The 24,118-nt window shown below is 51.5% G+C and overlaps 1 protein-coding gene across 1 annotated transcript; it reads right to left on the bottom strand.

Moving 5' to 3' along the window:
• Positions 1–473: 473 nt before the first annotated feature.
• On the bottom strand, positions 474–15,648 carry LOC128326393 (C-type lectin domain family 4 member F-like). The gene is made up of 6 exons (XM_053253133.1): positions 15,576–15,648; positions 6,353–6,460; positions 3,150–3,263; positions 2,108–2,259; positions 1,281–1,393; positions 474–721 (listed from the first exon to the last, which is right to left on the bottom strand). Exons 1-6 carry the CDS (start codon positions 15,646–15,648, stop codon positions 571–573), a joined length of 711 nt encoding a protein of 236 aa, XP_053109108.1. The 3' UTR covers positions 474–570.
• Between the last annotated feature and the right edge of the window lie 8,470 nt (positions 15,649–24,118).

The raw sequence follows: 24,118 nt of genomic DNA on the forward strand, positions 1-24,118 counted from the left end.
ATGCTTAAAAAAAAAAAGGATATATGCAACCACAGTTGGGGGCCAACTTGGACGGAGGGACATTCATGGAGGGCCCCCAACCAGATCACAATCAGCTAGACGCTCTGCATTGATGTCATCTGCCTGACTGCAGACAGTAAATTTGCTTTGCAGCTGCTGAAGGCATCCTGTTGCTGAATCCCCTCTGCTCCCCTGCAAAGTCCTTCCTTCAAAGGAAGGCCCTTCTCAGAGGGACACGAATGGCCAAGAAATGCAGGAAATGGCAAGGTGAATCAACCAAACCAAATAATGAAGGGGAGGGTTTTCGAGCATATTGAAGAACAAACCTTGCCAAGGAAGAAGCAGGTCAGCTTCTGGGCAGGAAACGCTTGCCCAACCAAAGCCTGAGAAGCAAATTTCTAGACTGGAGTGGGGAAGCCTAGCTGAGATCTGCTTCCCTCACCAAAGACTCTAAAGAACATTGAGCAGTCATGAGATAGGATCTAGAATTAGCCAGCAATTGGCTGGGGACAGAAGGTTGCACTAAAGAGGCAGTAGGTCAGATACGCCACATGGTTGACACACTCCTGCTCAGGAGAAGACCCTCTTACAGACCCATTTCAAATTATGTGTGCAGCTGACATCAATCCAGGCATTCAGGTTCTTAAATCTGATCTGAACACAATCTTCTCGTTGACCAGGTGCCTTGTGCCAGTTATCAGGTTGTCCTGGTGCCCAGAAACTGGAAAGAAAGTTGCAGGGGTGGGGTGGGGGGGACATTTCACTGTGAAGAGGAAACCAAAATACTTGCTGCCATCACAATTCATTCAACAAAGCTTTGTGGTGAGCAACAAATCCCCTTTGAGAGGACAGTGGGAAGGTTTGGGTATAGCGATCCTGCCCCTAGCAGGGCTTGGTGATGGGGGATGGATGGAAGGAGCACAGAAAGGAACCTGCTTACCCTCCAGCCTCTCACTTCGAGCTCAGCCACACCATGACACAAATGGACAACACAGATGACCCATAATGGGGCTAGCAGAGCTGGCATTTCCAATCTATGCAGGCAAGCGAGCCAAGGGGGGTGGGGCGCAAACCACCCTTGCGGTTGGGGAGAGACTTGGCCTACTGCCCCCCCTTTGCTTCTGGCCCCCGTTGGCCTCCCAGCCAGTGCCACCGGCACATCATGTCACCTTCTTCACCCAAGAGCAGGACCAACCCCACCCTTCTGCTGCCACTTATCCATCCCAGTAAGAACTGATGCCGAATAACTCCACCACCATCGCCCTCTGCACTTGGCCTACCTCACTTGGCTGTTGAATTCTGTGCCATCCACCCAAGTCCAGTTGCCTTCTTGCCACTGGTCGGTGAGTCCAATATAAAAGGCCTCCCCGTTGGTCTCCCCGGTGAGATATTCCTGCAAAAGGATTGAAAGCCATTTGGAGAGCTGCTGTGATCCAGAGACCGACTCAGAAATGGGAGAGCCCTTTCAGATCCTGGGCTGGCCACAGAACCATGGAGAGTGGCCTTTGAGTCCCGGGCTTTGTGGTTGGGCAGCCTGGCCTTGTGCATGTTTACTCAAATGTAAACCCCACCCAGGTTCAAAGGGCATAATCCCAAGGACAGCAGTCAAAAGGTACTCGCCTGTCAAACAGGAATTAAAATTAAAAATGAAGGTAACCTTAAATTGGTAGATTAACCCAAGTGAAGATTATTAATTGCATTTTTATAACGCCCCATCCAAAAGGCTCTGGGACAAGACAAAACCCGGATTTGTCTTAACTGGATCCCAAGCCTCTCTGCAGCATCCAGAGGCCAAGGAGGCATTAGCACAGGATGAGTGGCTGTCTGGAGACAAGAGACCCGTCTCCACAATCCCTCGTGCCTCCGTTGCCAGCAGACGCAGCTAGCAGGTCTCTGCTTCCAGGGTCAGGCACTTCTGGCTAATTCTAAAGCATGCTGGCGCTGGTGGTGGTGGGGAGGTTTGGATCCCAGCAGCCGACAGAGACTAGCAGTAAGTCCAGTACAATCCCGACTCTGCACTCGCAATGCATCAGGAACCTGCGATGCTGTTGAGGCAGCCCGGTCAGTATATGCAGCTCCATTCGGCTATGGGGAGGTGGATGCTCACCATCTCTTGCCGCAAGGTGACAGAAGTCAGGTGGGCCCCGTACGATGCGCAGGCCTGCTCTGCCTCTTGCCATGACTTCGTCTCTTTGGAAAAGAAGTAGAAGCCCCCGCCGTGATGCTTCCAGCCACTGGAGACCATGCTCAGAAGATCCCCTTTGGGAGCAAAGAGTGAGGTCAGCGCCATGAGCTGCAGAAAAGGGCAACGCAGGGGGTGGAGCAGCTTCCTTAGCGGGAGAGGCGAGAGCATTTGGGGTGCTCTGTAGCTTTAAATACAGGAGACCGGGGGGGGGGGGGGCTTGCAAGTGTTGCCAGAACCTAAGGGGTATACTCGTGGGTCAAATGGGCTGTAACCCAAAATTTGGCTTTAAAAAAGCCAAATCTGTCCTGAATTTCAGGACACATGATGCAAAGCATGGGGGCAGAGAGATGTGTGTGTGTGTGTGTGTGTGTGTGTGTGTGTGTGTGTGTGTGTGTGTGTGTCTACCATAACCTGCCAGAGCCATTGCAAGATTGCAGTGGGGCCCCCTGGGACAGGAAATGAAGCTGGGGCCCCACCTCCCTGCACCCCTCTGCCTTCTCCTCCTCCCACCTTCCCCCTCTTTGCCGCCAAAGAACTGTCAGGACACAGTAAAAAGGAGAACGCAAAGAAGAAGTCAACTAAAAGGCAAAAGGGGATGTGTACAGCTTCAGCCAGATGAGGAACCTCCACACCCCTCAAATTCCAGACCGCAAGCAGACCCCACAGTCAGGCTTGCAAAACATTTGGAGCCGGCTCCCCCATCTCTCCCCACAAAATCTCAGTCAGTGCTCTGAAGGGACCTGGAAGCTGGTAGCAGAACTGAAGCTAAGCAGATCATGGCAGGGAGGCCAACATTATCATCACCAGCCAGTACCTGCCAAACAGGCTGCTCTTAAATGCACAGGAACACCAGCTGTTGCCCACCTTGGATGGAGGACTGCCTAGGAGCTCCAAGTAGGCTCCTCTGGCTCCCATGGAGAAATGGACCAAGGCACTCCATTTGGCCAGCTGGGCTCCTACTCACGGTATTTATCTTGGGCAGCTGCTTCGGAGGCACTGACATTCTCCAAACGGGCCTGAGTCTCAGCGCAAGTCTGGGTGATATTGTTCAGAAGCTGCATCCTGGAAAGTGCAGAGCCTGGTGGGATTTTCAGAAGAAAGCAGGATTTGGGGAGGAGTGAGACCATAAGGAAGGGAGCATTTCTGTCTTGTGAAAAACATCACTGAGATGGAGCGAGAATCCTGCAGCTGATTAAAAATACTGGTGTTCTCTCTAGCCCTGAATGGGCAAGTAAGATAGTAATGCTAGCCGTGCATTCCCTCCACTCCGTCTCTGCCACAGACTCAATGTGTGGCTTGGGGTAACTCGTGCTTGTGCAGATTCACATCTCTGTCTGTGAAAGGGGCAAAATGGTGACCTACCTCACAAGTTCTCTGCAAGGGCAAACAAAACAAAATCCATATTCAACTGTGTGGTGATGATGCTATAATCGCCTCGGAGGGCCTGAGTCTGTTCCATGCCAGTTACACAATAAGAAGCTGGTCTGGTGGTCGCAAGCATGACTTGTCCCCTTAGCTAAGCAGGGTCCACCCTGCTTGCATATGAATGGGAGACAAGAAGTGTGAGCACTGGAAGAGATTCCCCTCAAGCGATGAAGCTGCCACTCTGGGAAGAGCAGAAGGTTCCCAGTTCCCTCCCTGGCAGCATCTCCAAGACAGGGCTGAGAGAGATTCCTGCCTGCAACCTTGGAGAAGCTGCTGCCCGTCTGTGAAGACAATACTGAGCTAGAGAGACCAATGGTCTGACTCAGTAAATGGCAGCTTCCTATGTTCCTAAGCAATATTCCTTGAGGAGGAGCCTGTTCCAGAGACACATCTACAGCTGAAAGTGGGGAAGGAGGAGTTCTGGGAGGGGGAAGTCTGTGCTGAAGGCTGAAGAAGGGAAGTCACTAAGTCTGAAGTAGTAGCCCAAAGTGATCGTTATTGCCCATAAGTAACAGGGGAAAGTAACAACACATCATTTAATTAAAACCTGTAAACTGGATCTACAAGAAACCTATTTTGAAAACTAAACTAGGAAACCTTATTTTTCACAAGATTTCCTGAATGGGTTCACTTTCATGCCTGATGCCTTAAGCAGCTGCTGTGTCAGACTGAGAAAACGGGGAAAGCAGTAATTCAAAGAGAGAGAGAGAAAGGGATGATGTGAATAGTTTCAGCCAGATAAGGAACCCCCACCCACCCCTCAGAGTCTGGACTGTAAACAGATCCCACAGTCAGGCTTGCAAAGCATTTGGAGACAGAGTTGACTCTCCAATCTTTCCCCACAAAATGTTCTGAAGGTCCCCAAATGCTGGTAACAGATCTGAAGCTGAGAGGGTCTAAGCCTGGCCAGTAGGACTGCCAACTGACTAAGGACAAAATGGCCTGCTCTTCTGTCTTTTCCGGCATGATGGAGACTAGCATTACCACCTGCCTATCAAGCTGCTCTTAAATGCACAGGAGCACCGGCTGTTTAAAGCTGGCAACCCTACCGGCCAAGGCTTGGATCTTGCCTTGGATCTTGGATCTTGCCACCCGGGAGCTCCAAGGATGCTCCTCTAACCTCCCTGGAGAAAGAAATGGAGAGAAACAGACCAAGTCACTCCATTTGGCCAGCTGGGCTCGCACTACCCACGGTAATTTTCTTGGGCAGCTGCTTCGGAGGCACTGACATTCTCCAAACGGGCCTGGGTCTCAGCGCAAGTCTGGATGATGTTCTCCAGCAGCTGGGCCTCAGTCATTGGAGAGTCTGGTGGGATTTCAGAAGAAAGCAGGATTTGGGGAGGAGTGAAGCAGAAGACCAGAAGAAAGGGAGCATTTTTCTGAGCTTTCTGGTTTGTGAAAAATATCAGTGAGAGGTGAGAGTGTTGAACAGCCCTGCAGCTGTTTAAAGACAGAGGTGATCTCTCTAGCCCTGAATGGACAAGTAAGATGGCAATGACAGTGGTACATCTGCTGGTAACCTCTAGGCTGGATTACTACAATGAGCTCTATGTGGGGCTGCCTTTGTACGTAGTCTGGAAACTGCACTTGGTCCAGAACCAGGTTGGTTTCTGGGTCAGCTCAGAGAGACCATATAACTCCTGTGTTGAAAGAACTACACTGGCTGCGGATAAGCTTCCGGGCAAAATACAAGGTGCTGGTTATTACCTATAAGGCCCTAAACAGTTTAGGCCCTGGATATTTAAGAGAACTTCTTCTTTGCCGTGAGCCCCACCACCTGTTAAGATCATCTGGAGAGGTTTGCCTGTGGCTGCCACCAACTCATTTGGCAGCTACTTGGGAACGGGCCTTCTCCGTTGCTGCCCCTGGACTTTGGAATGCGCTCCCTGTTGAAATGTGAGCCTCCCCATCTCTGGCAACTTTTAAAAAGGCACTGAAGACACATTTATTCACCTAGGCTTTTAATTAGATTTATAGTTTTAAATAATTTTAATACTGGTTTTAAATGTTTTTAATCTTCAAATGATTTTAATTGTTAATTGACTTAATGTTTTAAATGATTTTACTTGTAAACCGCCCAGAGATGCAAATTTTGGGCAGTAAATAAATGAATGAATGAATGATAGCCGTGTGGTCCCTCCACCTCATCTCTGCTAATGAAGTCTCAAAAATAATTTGGTGGAAAGCAAGGAGGTGCAACAAACCTACACTAAGAATCCCTCTCAAGGAGGATACACTTTGCCCGAAGCCCCAGCTTTTGCTCCCAGGCATGGTCAAAACCCACGACCACAATTTGCCACTTTATTCATAATAATATTTGTAGCAATATTATTATTATTATTTCTTGTTTACACAGTCAGACAGGTGTTATTGACTGGTTTGTTTTATCCAGACATCGAGTCCTTCCCAAGAACCTGGGATGGCTGGATTTTATTATCAGTGTTGTTGTTGTTATTATTATAGATATCGTCGCAGAATATAGGCTGTTCCCAATAAAGCTGCTTTTTGTAATTGGCTGATGGTGATTTCTCTGGCCCCTATGGTGTTGAGGTGCTCTTCAGGGTGTTTGAGAATTGCACCTAGAGCGCCAATTACTACAATTCCCAACTTTACTGGGAACAGCATAAATTCTGCGACGGTATCTATAATAATAACAGCAACAACATTGATAATAAAATTGCTGTTATTATTGCTGCTGCTGTTGTTGTTCTTGTTGTTATTATTATATTTACAGTCACTTACTGTCAGATTCATTCCCTGATGCGCAAGAGATGTTGCTGAGCTGCAGGGCGGTTCGGATCTCCTCCACCTCTTTTTCCAGTTCCTGGAATTTGGTCTGCCTCTGAGAGTCTAGGAATCGTACAATGACAGGGTGAACCTCCAAAGGGCAGGCGTGGTGAAGAGGAAAGAAAGTGGTCTGGTAAAAGGCAGCACTCAAAGGAGGCACTCCAGAGGTCTGAACCCGTCATGCCATCTCCTGTTCCCAAGACCTCAAGCGTCTGCCTTCATGATCATTGCTCCCGTAGTAGTGGCTGAACCAAGGGAAATGGTTCTTTTCTCTCTGCTGCTTAGTTAATCCATCCACATGGAGACACAGTATTACCTGACCCTGCCTTGCTCCTCCTTTGGTTAATACAAACCTAAATCTTCCGAAACCCAAAAACCTTGCCACAGAACTGGGGGGTGGGGGGATGGTGGTGGTGAAAGGGGCTGAGAACTCCTCTGCCGCCCGCCCCCGCCCCCGCCCCCCCCCCCCAGCAGAGATGAGCTTCTGGCTTACGCTTTTCATTCCCCTCTCAAGGGTGCTTCCCAGATCAAACCCTGCAATGGGGTCACGGCAGATCTCGGAAGGGTGCTTCTACACTTCCTGTGTTGTGACACCGCAGTCCCTACGTGGACAGCAGGGGGCCGTTCACATTGCCAATGGCTTGTTTCACATTTAATTGCTGCAATACAGAGCTCGGATGTCGTATATCCGGCGTAAAGAAGTTGCTGTCTTTGGGGGTTGTTAGTTTCCGTGGGGCTCTGCTCCCCCTGCTGTTGACGTTTCGAATGCGACTTGCCTGGACGGAGGGATTTTGCTGCTGTTGAGCAGCTGGTCTGGAAAGCGCCCAAGTGCAGCTGCTGTGTGTCCTCCAGCCTGCTGCTCCCTGGACTCTCCGTGGTTCACTCCCTCCCACTGCTGCTGCCTCCACTGTCAGATCCCAGATTTTCAGTTCCTTCAGGCAGGAGCTTGTCTGGGATGCTAATGTTCCTCCATAAAGCCCCCTTCGCCCTTAATAATGCCCGCAGCCCCCCAGTTAACTTCTGCAACTTGCCAAAGATCCAGACTGGCTCCTCAGGGACCTCGCGCTGCTTTGGCACCTCTAAAGGCTGGATTCTGCCCACTTGCCTATCCTGGCTAAATTGAGTAGTTGCATCACGGTAAAGGAAGGCAGGCAGAAATATAAGAGGTCAGCATGCCTGCTCAGAAGTCAGAGCTGGCAGGAGACACCCTGAGCCTAGTAGGAGTGCCTGCTCTTTCCCTCCACGGATGCTTTGCTAGCATCTTTGCAGCTAAGAGTGCAGTTGTGCATGCATCCTCGGAAGTACGTCCGGCTGAGTTCGGGAGGACTTCCTCCCAGGTTGGCAGGCCAAGGAGGGGGACTGCAGTCTAACACAAACAAGACAAAGAGCCCAAGGCTTCCATGGTTGTCTCCTCCAAAGCAAAGCAAACCCAGGTGGTCCACCACCTTGTGAGCAGAGCTGGGTTCTGAATCTGAAGACACCACTCAGAGTCATCATTCATGACAGTAAGAAACGTGACTTAAAATAAGACCAACTTAGCTGAGTTACATGTCTTTGGAAGAGAGGAGTCCATCTCCATGTGCCTAGGTGACACCAAGCTGGTACACAGAGAACTCACTTACCTAAGGACTGTTGGAAGTGAAGGACTTTGTGCTGTCTCATGTCTCAATGACAGAGGGGGACAGACTAGTGAGTCAGAGGACTAGAGAGGTCAAGACATTGGTCATCCCTTCTCTACTGCTCTGACACTATCCCTTTGGTGTGCAGATTGCTATTCTTAGGGACTTCCTTCCTTCTTGCCTGGCCACTTCATCTTTCTTCCCTTCCCTTCCTTCTCCCTTGCAACATGCAAGCTCCTCTCTCTCCCTGCACCATGTGTGCAGAGATGAATCCATCTGCATCCAGCTAGATAGATAGATTAGAGATCCTATCTCTCCACTTTACTATCTAGAATGGAGTCAGGGGCGTAACAAGGCTGGAGTGGGCCCAGAGACAAAATTTTAAAATGGGCCCCTCGCTGATACACACACACACACTTCACATGTGACTTGCCTCTGGGGGGCCCCTCGAGGCCTGGGAGCCCCCAGGCAGCTGCCTCCCCTTGCCTAATGGTAGTTACGCCCCTGAATGGAGTTCACTAATAAAGACTCCTTATATTGATTTGAAACTATGAACTGGCTCCAAGTTATTTTGCTCTCAGCATACACGCATGCCTGGGCAGACTCCGCTGTGTTGTGCCTCTGTGCACTCTGCTATATTAGAAGGGTACCAGAGAGAATTCCCAACAAGGACCCCCTCCACATGCCTTCATCTCTAAAGGTCAGATTAACCCTTTGCTTTCTGGCTAGGAATAATCCAACCGCCATTGCAGTTCCAACAGTCCTGAGCACACAATTTGCATGAACTTCTGAGTACGCATGCTGAGCATTGCATTGCTAGATGGCAGCAGAGCCGAAGTCTCTGGAACTTTCCACCCCGCAGAGAAGTGTTGTGGGGCGGTGGGATGCAGTCCTATGGATCAGTCAGCTCCACCTGTGCCCCAGTCAGCACCCTGTGATCTGAGGGTCACCAACATTTCACTTTTCATGAAAATCCTCCCAGCTTGACAGAAACCGTGATGTAGTTTTGGTACTGTTGCTCTCCCTGTGCCCAGAAGCTGGCAAAGAGCTGGGCCAGGGCAGATGCAGCTCAGATCCGAGGAGTGCTGGAGGGTAAAGCACTTGGGGAGGTCCATAGCCCTGGAGCGAGTGGCGCATCTGAACGAAAAGGACTTGTTTAAGTGTCACCTCAAATCAACTAGAGTTCCGGCTAGTTTTAAATGAATTTATTACTTCCAAATCATGCAAATAACTCACATGTAAGGAGGCAGGAGATTGCAGGCAGTTGATGGTGCAAATGGAGATGAAATCTCAGATCGTACATCCTTGCAGACGGAGAGGGACTCTTAGTTCGTTAGATGGAAAGATGGTGGCTTTCACTAGCTAAATTGGGACCTCACCAGTGAGTACCACAGAGGAGGCTGTTTCATCATGGTGAGGCACACCAGAGAGAGATGTAAGCGAGCCAGGCTGCTTACCAGGGGCGTAGCAAGGTTGGAGGGGGCCCAGAGACAAGATTTCAAAATCCCTCCCCCCCCCGGCACTGAAGCTCAGCTCATGAAGTAAAGAACTCTTAAACGAGGCTGAATAGTGGAAACAAAAAGCATAGTAAAATTTACACACACACACACACACACACACACACACACACCCTATGTGCCACAATAGAACATCATCCTAAATTATTTTTTTAAGGGTTTTGTAAATTGTGGATGATGCAAGTCATTTAATGGTATTGGAGAAAGACCTGCTGTTCTGGTAGCTCCAGGTCTTAACACTCACCTCAGTTTCAGAGGATGAATACAACTCAAGGAAGCCCCGGAGGCTGTGCGGCTGGGGGAGTCAGTCATGTGACTTGCCTCTGGGGGCCCCCCAAGGCAGTGGGCCCCCAGACAACTGTCTCCCCTTGCCCGGTTATAGTTACGCCCCTGCTGCTTACGCAGGAGTGGTTGGATGAGAGGCTTTGCCAATCAGTCCCCCTGGTACTTGCTCTGGACCTTGATTCTGATCAGGCTTGACTAGCGGATTCCTGCTTACATGCATACAGGTATACTTGATCAATCTGTGGCTCAGTCTAAGGGATTCCCCAGTGATTACACAAACTGCTAAGAAGGCTGTCTTCTCTCTACTAGGCATGAGGATGCCTTGTGGCACCTCAAGTGGGAGCGGAGGACACAGATCAACTGAGTAGGGGGAGGAGGTTAAACCTGCTTGTGCAGCTGCACTTACATGAAGCGGACACTGCGAGGAGCGAGATGGCCAGCAGCAGGGCCAGCAGAGCCAGGAGGATGGTGGCCGCGGAGGAGGAGGAGGAGGAGGAGGAGGAGATGGGCTTCTTGGGAAGGGGAGAAGGGGCTGGGGCCTCCTTGTGAGCCGTTTCTGCAAGCAGAGGATGATAAAACAGATGAGAAGAACCTCCTTCTGTGTGTGCCCATTTCCTTCTGTGGACCATCATAAATCAGACTGGCAGGCCCTGCTGGAGCAGACTCCATTCCCCCCGCCCCCGATTCCCGAGGAATCCCCTCCGAGCTCCCTTACTCAAAGGCGCTGCTGGGCTCTGGGAAAGGGGGCAGGACCTACGCACAGATGGCAGCCAGGAACTGACCTGCAGCTGCTGGGTCTCCTTGAGAGGGGCAGTCGGGCTGTGTAGCCCCTACCAGCCCAATGTGTCCCTCTTCCCTAGAGGGGGAGCCTTGAAGGGCAGGCGGCAGCAACTGCTCACCCGGGCAGTGCCCTCTGAGCTCCTGGGCACGACGACCGCAGTGGCCTCCTCCCCTTGTCTGCTGTGCTGGGACTGGCTCCTGCAGACCTCGTCCCAGGGGATCTGCCGCCCCACTCTCTGTGCAGCTGCCACAGACCACTCAGCAAACCCTCTTTCACCGCTTGCAGCCCCTCCTGCTCTCCTTGGGCCAGCCCTGCTCCGGTCCGGTCCTACTCTGCCTCTCCAGCCTGCTCAGTGTTGGCTGTGCATCTCTTGTGCAGTCCTGATACGTGGCGGCAGCAGCAGCAGCCGCCCACCTGAAGGGTCCAGGGGTGGCAGCAGGACAACCCTCTAGATCAGGAGCCTGGCACAGCTTCTTCTGCCCGTGTCTTTGGCTACCTTCTCTGCTGGAGAAGCTCAACTGCGTGGTGGAGAATGCATTAGCTGCTCAGCCAAAGCGTCAAGGCCGCCTCTGTGGGACGGACTCAGGGAATCTGTTCACCCACAGCTCGGGTGCTGGGAGCTCTTCTGTGCTTGGGTAGTGCTGGACCCCCATGTGTGGGTCTTGGGTGTTTGTGATTGTGTCTGGGCATCTGCCTATCCTCTCTTTGCAGACTGTGTACCTTGGGCAGGCTGTGGCTTAGCTCCTGTCAGCACCCTGGGTTTCCACTGACCCCTTTCAGGTGCTTGCGTCAGCCCTTTGGGAGGGCTTTCTATTCTGACTTCAGCAGCTTGGACTTTCTCCCATGAGAGGACTTCTGTTTTCCAGTTCCTTTTATGCGGCTGTGCTTTTACTTCTCCTGATCTGTGGTTTTTTGGGGGGCCCCTCCAAAAAAGGGGGTGTTTCCTCTGCTGGTATGAGGGACTTGAGCCTCACAGACCACTCTGCACACCCTCCTTCTCCATCTGCAGCCCCTCCTGCACACCTTGGGCTAGTCCTGCTCCGGTCCTGTCCTACTCTGCCTGTCCAGCCTGTTCAATGTGGCTCCAGTTCACACCAGGGTGGGATGGGAGTTCAGCCACCACCGGAGCTGCTGGGAACCAGAGGCAATGGCATCCCACCCCCACCCACCCCGCTCATTAGGATGAGCCATTACTGACCCAGCATATGGGGGGTCCACAGTGCTGATCCAGCATGCACCTTGCCTTTGTTCTACTGGGGTGCATGTGGTCAGGGGCATAGCTAGGGGAGAGGGGGCCCATATTCACCCCTCTCTCTGTCAGCCCTTGGAGTGAGGGAGATAAGGAAGAAGACAGGGAGAGGTGGAGCTGGGGGCCCCTGAGGAGCTGCCCCCCCGAGTTCTTTGAACCCATCCACTCATTTATAGCTACACCCCTGCATGTGGCACTTCCTCACACAGCCCTGAGAAACGTCTCCGTCTAGAAGCAGCAGCAGCCGTTCTCCCAGAATCCCCCTCAGCATGGCTGGTCCTGCCACCTGCAAAGGCACAGCAAAAACTTTAAAGGGGGTGGGAGATGCTGCTGTCAGCACCACCAAACAATGGTGAGAATTGGCCCCCACTGGAACTTTACAAGGGTTTCTCTCCCCCCTCCCCCACAAGCACCTTGTTTTGTTCTGGAAGTGAAACCCTTCATCAAATCTCACCGAAACTGCCCCGTTCGGCTCATTTTGTCCCCAAACTCTTCAGCACCTTGAAATGTCACAGAAACAGCTTTTAAGAAAAAGTTCAGATCAGCTCCTGCCCCTTCTGGCTGCCCTGGCTAGAATGTGCTTGGTGATGCTCACAGATCTTTCCGTTAGATGGTTGGCTTGCTGGGTGGGCGGGCTGGTGGCCATTGGCGTCAACCTGCAGTTTTGTGCAAACTTCTGCTGTTCTCTCCATATGCGCTGAGCCCCACGGTCTGAGAGAAACCCGTCGTCACAAATGCTGTGCCTGTTGAGCATAGCCTTGGTGTGGTTTCTTCTTTGTATTTTATTGGGCTTGCTGGCTGGTTTGAGAGATGTGCTGCCATTAGACAGGCAATGGCTACAGTCCGTATCAACACGCCACTTGCCAGGACACTAAAAGAGATCCTTTGCTAGCACTTGCCCGATGGTGCTGCTGGGTGCATTTCCGATTGCTACTTGCTATTTCCAGCTCTCGCTTTGGTATTTTGCACAGGTGCCACAGTTTGGGGCCATATCTTCAATATGGGAATGCAAACTGAGTCGGTTTAGTGCAGGGCTGCTCCACTTCAGCCCTCCTGCAGATGTTGGCCCACAACTCCCATAATCCCTGGCTATTGGCCATTGTGGCTGGGGATTATGGGAGTTGTAGTCCAAAAACAGCGGCGGGGGGGCTAAGGTGAGCAGGCCTGGTTTAGTGCATTCTTTGCCTGTTGCTTCCATAGTACTACCATTCCAAGATGTCCTGTGGGGATCAGGGGCATCCACAGGACTTTTTCGGGACGGGGTGGGGGGGCGGCAAAGCCAGCAACCCCATACCCGCATCCTGGGAGTATGCCCCATTGAATTCAATGAGAACTGGCTCAATCCCTGGGGGGAGCAGATGCCCCACCCACCCATGGCAGGGATCCTCCTCTTCGGAATATCTGGGCACACCCGCTTTGGAATGACCATCTTCTCACCTTTGAACAATACATGATGATTTACTTATGTCCATTCTGTCATTCGAAAGATGGTGGTGGTTGTCTTGGGAATCTGTTGTTCGGCCTGGGGCATCCCACCCTTGTGGTTTCTCACAGGAGACATAAGTCCTCTGAGCCAGGGGTGCAGACATTGGGGAAGCCTGAGGAGCAACTCCTTTTAGGGGGGAGGGAAAGACACTTTTGCGGGGAGGAGATATGGGCTAATAGGTTTGGTGGGAGTTCGGTAAAACGAGGGGGAGGAGAACTCCTCCAGTGCTTCGTGCGGGGGGGGGGGGAACTGCACCTCTGCTCTGAGCTAATTCCACCAGTATGTTTGCTGGTGCGTGTAAGGGACCTGTGCTCTTCCTCCTGGACATCTTCTTCCTCTCTGAAACTGTGAGATAGGCAATCTGCAACCAGGATCTCTTGGGGGGTGGGTTGCATTTGATTCGTAAGTTCCAGCTTTGCCTTTTCTAAATAATTATTATATGTTGGAAGCATTTGGCATGGAGGTGAGAGTTTTTTGACACAGTGCTGCAGTGGTTGGTGGTCTGTTTCCCTGCTGTGACCTGATGGCCGGCATATCCCCTGCTAACTTGGCAAAGAGGCACCTTTTACCATAGTGATTCTCTTTATTTAGCAGGGGGAGAGTAACTGGCCCTATCTACCCTCAGCGCAGTATTTCTCCAGTGGCTGTAGCTGGTGTCTATCTTATGTTTCTTTTTAGACTGTGAGCCCTTTGGGGACAAGGATCCATCTTGTTTATTTGTTATATCTCTATGTAAACCGCCCTGAGCCATTTTTGGAAGAGCGGTATAGAAATCAAAAAATTAAATAAAGAACTATCCTGCTGACTCTTCTGACCTCCCAACACCAGGGCACAAAGTTCCTCTTCCATCTGAGCACAGTTTGGCTGAGCTGGCGTTTCTGCTCTCCTGCCACAGGGCTGCTCCCACTGCTGTGGGCAGGAATCTCCTTGTAGTGCTAATTCTCTCCGCCCGCTCACCCTAGCATTTTCCTTTGTTTTTCCAGGCTGATGGCAGCTTTCAGCTCTTGAAAAGTCTTATCTCAATGTCCTTCCGTGTCCTTTCCCCCACATCTTGCTGATCTGCCAATCTCAATATGAATCTTGACAAATAGGTCCCCATCCCTAGGGTAACAGATTTCCAACGCCTCCTGAGAGGATGCTTTCTCTGCAGAGATCCCTGCCTTTTGAAGGAGCGCATTTTAGAGCAAGTGGTTCTAAGGAGAACTAAAAGGAACTGGAAGTGGGCTCCTTTTAACATGGTGACTTGTACCCCTCACCTGTGTGTTGTGAATTTGGTTTGTACTCCTCTTGTACGACATACTAAGATTGTTCACACGACCACCCCGATGATTGCCAGCTTCTGCCGGGAGCAGGGAGGGGTTTTTTTGGGGGGAGGCCTCCAGTGCTTCCATAATGCACTACCTCGTGAGTGCACAGTGCATTATGGGGAGCCCCCCCCCCCCCGATGCTGGTCGGGAGGCTACCTGTGTGTAGGTGCCACGTGGAGCTGTGCAGCACCGACACACAAGCATTGAGCCTGCTCTTGGGGCGCCCTCACACCCCAACGCTGGCCTAAGGAGCAGGCTCCTGAAGGGGGCTGGCCACTGTGCCTTCACCTGGAGTCGCGTGGGTGGCTCCTAAGCACACACGCCAAAAACCGAGCTGGGCTTCCTTAGTCCGGTTTTCAGTGCACATGTGAATAGCTTCTAAGTCTGACATATTAATAGCAACAATAGAACAACAACAAAAATACACTGAAAAAACAACAAGAAGAAGACCATCTTCCTCATGGGCTTGCTCACACTTTTCTCAGCCAGCTTCATCAAAAAATATCCCTTCCTGAAGGGACAGAGTGTAGCTAAGAAAAGGAAAGGAAAGAAAGGAAAAGAAAGCTGGGAATATGGGCTAGCAAATGGGTGCTGGGTGACCTGCCTAAAATCTGTGAAATAGTTGGCTGTCCAAGGAAGATGGCAACCCTAAACCAGACTCCCCTCGAGACAAGCTTGTCTTGCACCCTAGAATGTGCATGTGGAGAAAACTAGAATATGTCCCTGGACTGGAAATGTGAGAGGCTTTCATCTAATCCCTAAAAGTAGAAGTTTTAGTTCTAGGGGTCAGGATAGGAACTGCTGCAACTACTATTTCTAAAGAAAAAAGCAATAACAGAAAAGTCAGTTACATGTTAAATGCCTTGTCTTTAGGATCATCGATCCTAAGGCCAGTGAAGGCACCTTGGAGCCAGGAGTTCCGCAGCGCCCTTACCATCCGCTTGGGAGTCCACTGTTTCCCCCGAGATGTTCTCTTGCACCATCCTGCCATCTTCTTTGCCAAGCATGTTGAATGGTGTCCATCCTTGACCAGCGGCACCCTCACAAGAAGCCTCCAAATCCCAATTGGCAGTGCCTTCATAGGATTGCTCCAGGGGCAGAAAGCCAGAAGTGGGGGGTTTGGTGGTGGAAAACATGCCCGACCACCAGGGACGTGATGCTGTAGCTCTGTTGCCTCTTCTGCTTCTCTGCTCCTTCAGATGAGGCTGGAAGTCACACGCCAGGGACAAAGCTGTAAGGGGGAAGGATGTCCCTGGGCTCATGGAGGAGGAAGGGGCTGCCCCCCAGTGACTGCTTTGGAAACTTTTGTTGAAAATTGGTATATAAATATTATATTTGCAGTAGTTGTAGTGGTTTGTTTTTTGCTGTACCCCTCCCACCTCCCTGACTAGCGGCTGGCTTCTACTAGGGTGGGCATCTTGGCTTCAAGTGAGGGGAGGGGAGAGGGGTATCAGAGAGGGTTCCCCCCTTCCCCCCTCTTGGCTAGCTGGCTGATGTTCAGGGTCAACCCGCACCTCCCCCAGTCTGACTGACAGACTCCTCAGGGAAATGTCATTGAGCATTCATTAGCCAATCACAGGGAGGGAGGGAGGGAGGGACACTGCCTGACACTCATCCCCCTCCTGCTTCCCTCCTAAAGCTGAGAGGGAGCTGAAAAGATCTCCAGTTAAAGGAGCTGAGGGGTCCTTTTGGGATCCTGCCCTCATTAAAAAGAACCGGGTAAATGTCAGGGTGAAAGAGAGTTTTTCCTCTGCTCCCTACACTCAAAATATTCCTTAACAACTGGCTTCAGTTTATCCCTAAGTCCTGGGACAAACTCTTGGACTTCAGTTCCTGTGGAAAACTCTGTGTGTGTGAGAGAGAGAGTGGGGGAGAGAAAGGGAGAGGGAACACACGCATGAATGGGCAGATAACAGAAATAGAGGCCTTGTAGATGTGGTATGAATTTATGAGATGATTGTAGTCGGTGTGTACATTTAATACAAGGTTTCCAAGCAGGGGAATTCATGCACGCAAGTGTGTGCGTGTAAGGGTCTGCATGCATAGGGAGTGTGTGCTGCTATTTGCACAAAGGGCTGTTCTTTGGGTGGGCTAACGGGGCCATCGCCACAAGCCCTGTGCCCCCCCAGCCAGCCAGTGGCTACCGGCCCCTGAGAGGAGGAGTGGGCCGTGCACGCCCCCCAGGCCCCGCCGCACACGCTCTCTCCAGAGCTCTGTCAGTCATCAGTCAGTGGCTCGCTTGTGGCAGCTGCGTGTCCCGTGGCTCAGAAGAGGCACTGCGTGGCTTCATGCTGGAGCCATCACGGCCCACTCGGACCCTTGGTTTCCCAGGGAGCTGGCTGGGGGCATGGAAGACGGCTGGGTGGCCATCAGGTGGCAAATACAACCAGACACGGGTCAGAGTGACTCAGCGTGCTACCCTGTGGCAGTGACGGCAGCAAAGGAATGTGACTTCGCCACCCCCACTGCCTCCCGGGGGTGCGGCTGCCCAGTGGAGCTTCTCTGCGTGGATCGGGGCCTGCTTCTTCCCGAAGGTGCTGCGAAGGAGCCCCAAATCGCTCGCGTCTGCCTCAGCCTGGATACCGCCACTTCCACAGTGGGGTCGAGGGACGTGCCCAATACCCCGTTCATCCTGTGTGGCGGGGTGTGTTCCTGTGGCCGCGGCCCTTGGGATGGCCTGGCCTACCACCACAGAGCCCCCTTGCCCCTGCTGGCTAATAGTGGCCAGCGGAGGGAGGAGGTTGCCAGGCTGGGGCCACGGCAGGAGCTTCTTCGTGCAGTCCTGGCCCTCTTGGAGGAAGCCACAAGCCCGCCCCCACCGAAGTGCAGCCCTTCCCCCTCCCCTCCCCCTGCTGTGAATGGGTGCCTTAAGCACGGGATTCAAGCTCTCCATCATGTTGGGCAGCGGCTGCTGAATAACTGCTCAGATCCTTTTGAGTCCATTAACAGGCCAACCAAACAATACTGAGGATCGCACAGGAACACTGGGATGCCACAGGCTGGCAAAGAGGTCGCTGCCTGGATTCTCTGCAAACGTGAGCAAACCTAGGATGGCAGTTAGTTCCGGAGGAACGGGTTGGTTAGTGGGGAAGATCCCCCTGGGACAAACTCCTCCTGGGCCTGCCACGAACAGCCACATGAAGCCCTCTGGCAGGGCAGGCAAGGAAGGGGCCATGGAGGCCAGCCTGGGGGTCTTTGCCTGCCCCTGCCCAAGTGTGCCACCACGCGGCTGTCCCCAGGCCCAGGAGGAGTGTGCCCCAGGGGACCTCCTCCTTCTTTGCTGCGGCTGCTGCTGCTGCTCCAACATGCCTCCTTCCCGCCCCTGCTCGCGTCAGCCTAATGCCTGCTACTTTGCCCCACTTCGTTCTTTCTTTCAAGGTAGCTTAGCTTTGAGCAATCCGCCCTAGCCGGTCACCTCTTCTTCTTCTTCCCCATAGCATAGGGGCCTTCCTGGCCCTGGGCTCTCACGTCTCTTCTGGGTGTCCTCTCCGACTAGCCACTTCTGGCCCTGGCGCCCCAGCTCAGTGGCCCTTTGTCTCCAGCAGCTACCAATTCCTTGCTTCAGGTTCCTGCTTCTCAGTACAGTCATCCCTTGACAACTGTGGGTTTCTCAATCACGGCTTTAAGTATCTGCGTCTGGGAAACTGTGGCAGGTTTTGCCAACCACAACCTGAGGATCTGCGGTTCGGCAATTTTTTATTTTTATTTTTTGCAATTTTGGGGGCTCAGGGGTGATTTTCTTGGTTCCCCTTCACTCCTCTTATTGACACATGGCGATTTGGGGGGATTTGGAGGGATGTTTGTCCCATTTCAAACTGTATTTTGCTGTCCTCTTGCAACCGCGATCCCCCTAACCCCCTGTTTGCCATTGATTTCAATGACTCGCCAACCGCGAGGTTTCCCCAGTATGGAACCCTCATGGTTGGCGAGGGATGGCTGACTGTACATCCTCTCCTCTGCACTTTGCCTTAAGCTTCCTTGGGTCAGGACTCCTGGTATTAGATTCTGCACTTGCTGCTGCCTCCAGTGGAGATGCAGCACATGGCAGCTTTTCCATGCCTCACTTGTCTTCCCCATTTCCACGGGACTTGCTCAACCCAGTTCAGTCAGAATGTCAGCCTGCCTGGCCACACTTTCTCTCTGGGAGACCCTGTTATGCCCCTTCCTTGAAGCATTAGAAAATCCCGTTGACCCCACACGCAGGGCTGGCTTAGGACAGGCTGAGGCCCTAAGCTATGTCAAGAAATAATATATTTTTATTTGGCAAAGATGCAAAACTAATAATCTAACAAACAATTTGCATTCAAAATGCCTTTAAATGAAAATACATTTTGTAAAATTTGTAATTTAGTCATTTTTAGAAAAACTAAATGATTTTATTTCTAAATGATTTTATTTCTAATTATTTTCTTATTATGTTTTTATTTCTAAATGTTTTATTTCTAAATGCTTAGAAAAACTAAATGCCCCTCATAATGTGAAGAACATAGGAGGCTGCCTTCTACTGAATCAGACCCTTGGTGCGTCTAGCTCAGTATTGTCCACACAGGCTGGCAGCGGCTTCTCCGAGGCTGCAGGCAGGAGTCGCTCCCAGCCCTACCTGGAGATGCTGCCAGGGAGGGAACTTGGAATCCTCTGCATGCATGCATGCATGCAAGCCTGCTTACTTCTGCATGCTTATTTACTGCAGCCTGTGCCTCAATCTGGCACTGCTGAAACACCAGCAGGACAGGGTGAGCCTCTGCAGTAGGGGCACTCTTGCCACTTGAGCTCCCTGATGCAGAAAGCCTTATCCCTGGCCTGCCTCTAGCTTGGCCAGCAGGTGACAGCTGGGAGCAGACACAGCAGCCTGGAGCTGGAGGAATCTGCCCATTCCCAGGGAAGGCCTTGCTTTGCTTTCTCTTCTTGGCCGTCACCCGAGAGCAGCCTGGTTCTGCCTTTTGCATTGCGGCTTCCTGGTCTTGCTCCCCGTTTTTGTGAGGCGCAACAACGTCAGAGATAATGGCCCAGCGTGCTATGGAGCTGGGTAAAAAAGGGCACGTGGCCTAGCAAAGGTGGGGAGGGGACTTCTCACCCGTCCTGCATCCAGTGCCAATGTGCTGAGGTGCTCGTGCAGTGCACACACAGAAGAAGCCAGCCAGCCGCTTATTTCTTGTGAGCAATAGGACATTGCATGCACATAGATATGCACCGCATATAAAAACGCCCAGTTTGCTTTGGAAACAAAAGGAAGAGCAGAGGATAAAGGCAAGAAGCAGAATGCACATGTATGTACCCTGGAAGGATCCCTTGTCCTGAGGAACTTACTGCTATGCTTGGATTGGTTGGGTCCCCACACAGACTGAAATCGCCACAATCAATCACTTCACTGGGGCTGGGGACCAACAAGAGACAGAACTCGTCCCTAAACTTCTGCTTGCCAGAAACAAACAGGTTGAGTGGCAGGTGAAGGGTTGCGATTCACCACCCCTCTTTTCAGTTAGCAGCCGCAGGCCTCATGCTCTCTCTGATTCGTGCGCATGTGTGTGTGCATGTGCGTACGCGCAAAGGCGTTGCTTCCACTTCCTGATCCGTGCCTTTTCTTGTTGAAGATGAGAGACGCGACCAGGACAATGACTAAAAGAGGCGGCTGCTGTGCTGAAGGAAGCCGCGGGGTGAGTGGAGGGTATGTGTGGGGGGGATTCTTTCACTGGCCCTCTTGGAAAGAACCCCAAGCAGGGAAGCCCCGTGGGGCAGCTGGAAGTGCTGGAATTCTCCTGGGCCTGGAGGGGACACACCGAGCCACAGACCAGCTTCCTCTTCCAAAATCCAATCGCTTCGCGTACAGCTCTCAGATCTCGAGGGACTCGGATATGAACAGGGCTAACGAGGTTGCAATGCCATTGTAGGTTATCACTCCCCTGGAAATAGAAAGGCCAGCCATTTGCCAGAGGTGGGTCTGGCGACTCCCCCTTTGGGATAAGGGAAGTGAGCAGGTTGGGGCGGGGGGGGGTCATGGCTTGACCTGATGATGCCCAGAGGGGAGACACTCTGGGAATCATAAGGCCCACTGCAATTAAGGCAGTTAAAGCACAGGAGAGTTAAAGCCCTGCCTGGGAGAGATCCACAATAAAAAACACTTTACAAGCCTTGCAAGGCCAGGCCAAACAAGTAAGTTTTTAGGGCTCTTTCAGAGCGAGACAGCGAACCTAAACTGTGGATATCTGCCAGGAGTGCCTTCCATAGACCAGAAGCAGCTACAGAAAAGGCCCGGTTCCGAGTCGCCACCAGGCGTACTGGTGGTAACTGGAGACGGACCTCTCTGAGACCACTTGATAGTATCTGACACTCCTTGATACTGTCTTATGCATCTGATACTATTTGACCTCAACTTGAATGGCAAAAATCCATTCAGACACATCTCTACCATCCAGCTCCCATCCCAGCCACATGCACAGCTTCAGAGCAGGCATGCACAGAAGAGGGAATGTGCCAGTTGTCTGCTAATTGGCTGTTTGGGATGTGCAGTTTGCCATGCAGCTAGGGGCATCCTTTTTGTACTTGACGGGTGCTTTTGTGATCCTTTCAGTGCTGAGTTGCACACACACCATCTACACCTATTGAGTGCACACAGTGATGGCACCAGAAAAAAGGGGGGGCGCAGAAAGGGCAGAGTGCATTCCTGGGTGGGCAAGATGTGCCCCACACGTTAGATTTCTGAAACAGAAATGAGGGGTCGGGGGGGATGGCTTGTCTGAGGTGCTCCCCACCCCACTCCCCAGAGCTGCCCTTGTTTAACAATCCTTTTGAAGACAGTGCACGAAACACAACCCTGGCCATGAGTTTGCTCAGGTAAAGTGCTGCCCAAAGCTTTCTTCTGGGCCAGCCGCAGTGCCTAGAATGATGGGAGATGCCTGATTCTGGCGGCAAGCTGGCTGCTTCGTTCAGCCAAGCACTGGCTGATGGCTCACTCGGCGGATGTCTCTGGGCGGCACGGCTGGCTTTCTCCCTCAGGAGACTGCAGAGCCAGGAACAGTCTTGCAAGGTGGCAGCAAGGTAGGCAGAAGGGCTGATGGGAAGGGCTGAGACGGGGGTGGGTGGGTGGGTTTCAAGGGGCCCCTGTCCTCCTCCTCCTCCTCCTCCTCCTCCTCCCCAGTCCCTGGCAGGGATGCCTCCGTGGTCAGTGAAAAGAAAGAGCAAGGCAGGCGAGGTGTGAGACAGAGACTCGGATCAAAGCTTGGAAAAGCTGGAATGAAGAAGTCAGCCGCCGCGGCTCGTCCTCACGGGCCAAGAGGGGGCGCCCAAGGAGGTGCAGCTGCCTCTGCTTCCCGGCAGCAGCTTACCTTGATCCTCCCTCTCCTACCGAGAGCCACGCTGCTTGCAGGCAGGCCATTTGTCAGGTAGAGCTGTGTGGTTAACCATGCAGCTCTACCTGACAAATGGCCAGCCTGCCGGCAGCGCTGTTCTCAGGTGGGGTGGTAGAGAGAGGAGCAGCCCGAGTTGCCTCCTTGGCTCATTCAGACAAGCCGCGACTGGGAGCCAGAGAGAAAGCTGAAGTAACGAGGGGGCTGCAGGGAATTGGTGGAACCTGTTGTTGACTTCTAGGAGTGTCCCGCTGTTTTCAACACCACCCAATGCTCAGCTTATATACCTGTAAATAAACCAAGTATTACACAAAAGTAAGACGGAGTGGTGCTGAATCCGAGAGAAGTGGGGAGTGGATACAGAACAGAAGGATCCATGTGTAATATTCCCATGGTGGTTCATTTTGCATCTGAATGTCAGATGTATAAAGACCTCCGTGCAAAGTACTGTATTTACTTCAATCCGTTACTAGGTTTTTTCCAAGTTCTTCTTTGGGGTTAGAAATGGAAGGAGGGGTCATTTTAAATTTAGAGTGCTGTTCCTTTTGGGTAAACCTCTATTTTTAGGAGGGGGGGCGTCTTAAATTCAGGGTCATCTTCTATTCGAGTAAATGGTATATCACATTTAGGACCACAAAGTTTTGTGCTCAAGCACCATTATTGTGTTCTAAGGTTAAAGAAAATGCAATGAATAACTGTGGATCACTATAGAGTTTTTGGTGTCATGATCTTTGTAAAAATTTGCGGCGCTTCTAAATGCTTAGTCAGTAAGCTTTGTTTTCTTGTTTATGGTGGGCTTTGTATAATGGCAAATTGCTGAATTGGAATAAATGGACTTGACTATGACTGTTTCATGAAATAAAGTGAATTTAAAGGAGCGAAGAAAGCATTGTGTCTTTAACAGATCAATCATGTGTGCATTTTTTCCACTGTGGGGAGGGGGCACCAACTGCAGTTTTTACACAGGGTCTCAGTTGACCTAAAGGCAGCCCTGCTGCAGATCTTGCTGGCATCCATAATGCAGGGACCCCTGAAGCAGACGGTGGTTTCTCTTCTTGGATGGAAGAGAGGCAGCACAGCTAGAATTGGGATTTTGAGTACTACATTAAGGAATGCTGGTAATGCCCCCACCCTTGGCAAGAGGCAGGAAACACATTACATGAAATGAAAGGCTCAGATGTGCCAAGCAAGCACTCCTGCGAACTTCTCTGCACTCACAGAGGACCCCCCCCAGCCGCCCTCTTACCCTTCACCATTGCCAGGATAGCACCGCTTCCTGTTCCTACCGAAATGTTTTCTCTCCACGGTTACCAGACCATTCCCAACACAATGGATTTCCATGGTGACAATCCAAGCAGTCCATCTTCAACCACAGTTTTATTTGGTTTTCCAGCTTTCTTACACACATCTGGAGAATGTTTCTTGCCCTAGGAAAGTTGAGTTCCTCCTGCATTATTTTTTCTATGCTGTCATGAACCGAGGCTGGTTTCCTTTCTTACCCTTTTTGTCAGCTCACATCACGCACCACCGAAGACCAGCAAAAGTCGAAAGTTTCAGGTCCGACTGGAACCGCAACGGAAGCCTAGTGCATTGATTGTGATAACACTTCAGTGCCTGACATCCGGGAAATGCTCTCAGTGATGAGCAAAGGTCTTTCCAAACTCCACTAATTACATTAAAAGTTCAAAACCGATCCCCCAAGTCTTGAAGCCTGTGTGCTTATAAGACCCCTGGGTCCCACTGGATCGTGGTACGTTCCCCCCAATTTGCTGGGGTTCCCATCTGCACTGTACCACTTGAATTTCTGTGCTGTTGTGCAAACATGGGATTGCAGCCTTTAGCTGGTTAGTTTAGAGGGCAATTCTGTACGCCAATACCACCCATTTGGTGGGAGTTCCCTCGCACCCGTGGAACTCGAGACAGGCCTCTGCCTTGCATGGCTACACTCTAGTTATTTTTTAAAAGATTTACGGTCAATGACCAAACAAAACAGCACCTGAACAGTAAGTACACAATTGAAAATCTAAAACCAAATAAAATAAATTTAAACACCAGTTTGCAAGCATCTTATTTTGCACGCCGTGGCAGAAAAACATGCGATTCTGTAAGTAGTCTCCTCTTGGCGATCCGCTAG

This window comes from Hemicordylus capensis, chromosome 5 (assembly GCF_027244095.1).
Source record: "Hemicordylus capensis ecotype Gifberg chromosome 5, rHemCap1.1.pri, whole genome shotgun sequence".
In the NCBI taxonomy this organism is placed as follows: Eukaryota; Metazoa; Chordata; class Lepidosauria; order Squamata; family Cordylidae; genus Hemicordylus; species Hemicordylus capensis.

Excerpts from the sequence above, each read along its gene's own strand:
- LOC128326393 (XM_053253133.1), bottom strand. The coding sequence starts at position 15,648 with ATGCTTGGCAAAGAAGATGGCAGGATGGTGCAAGAGAACATCTCGGGG. Across the intron at positions 3,264-6,352 it reads ATCAGGGAATGAATCTGACA|GCTCTGCACTTTCCAGGATG; the intron begins GTAAGTGACTGT and ends AAATCCCACCAG. Across the intron at positions 722-1,280 it reads GAATTCAACAGCCAAGTGAG|TTTCTGGGCACCAGGACAAC; the intron begins GTAGGCCAAGTG and ends CTTTCTTTCCAG.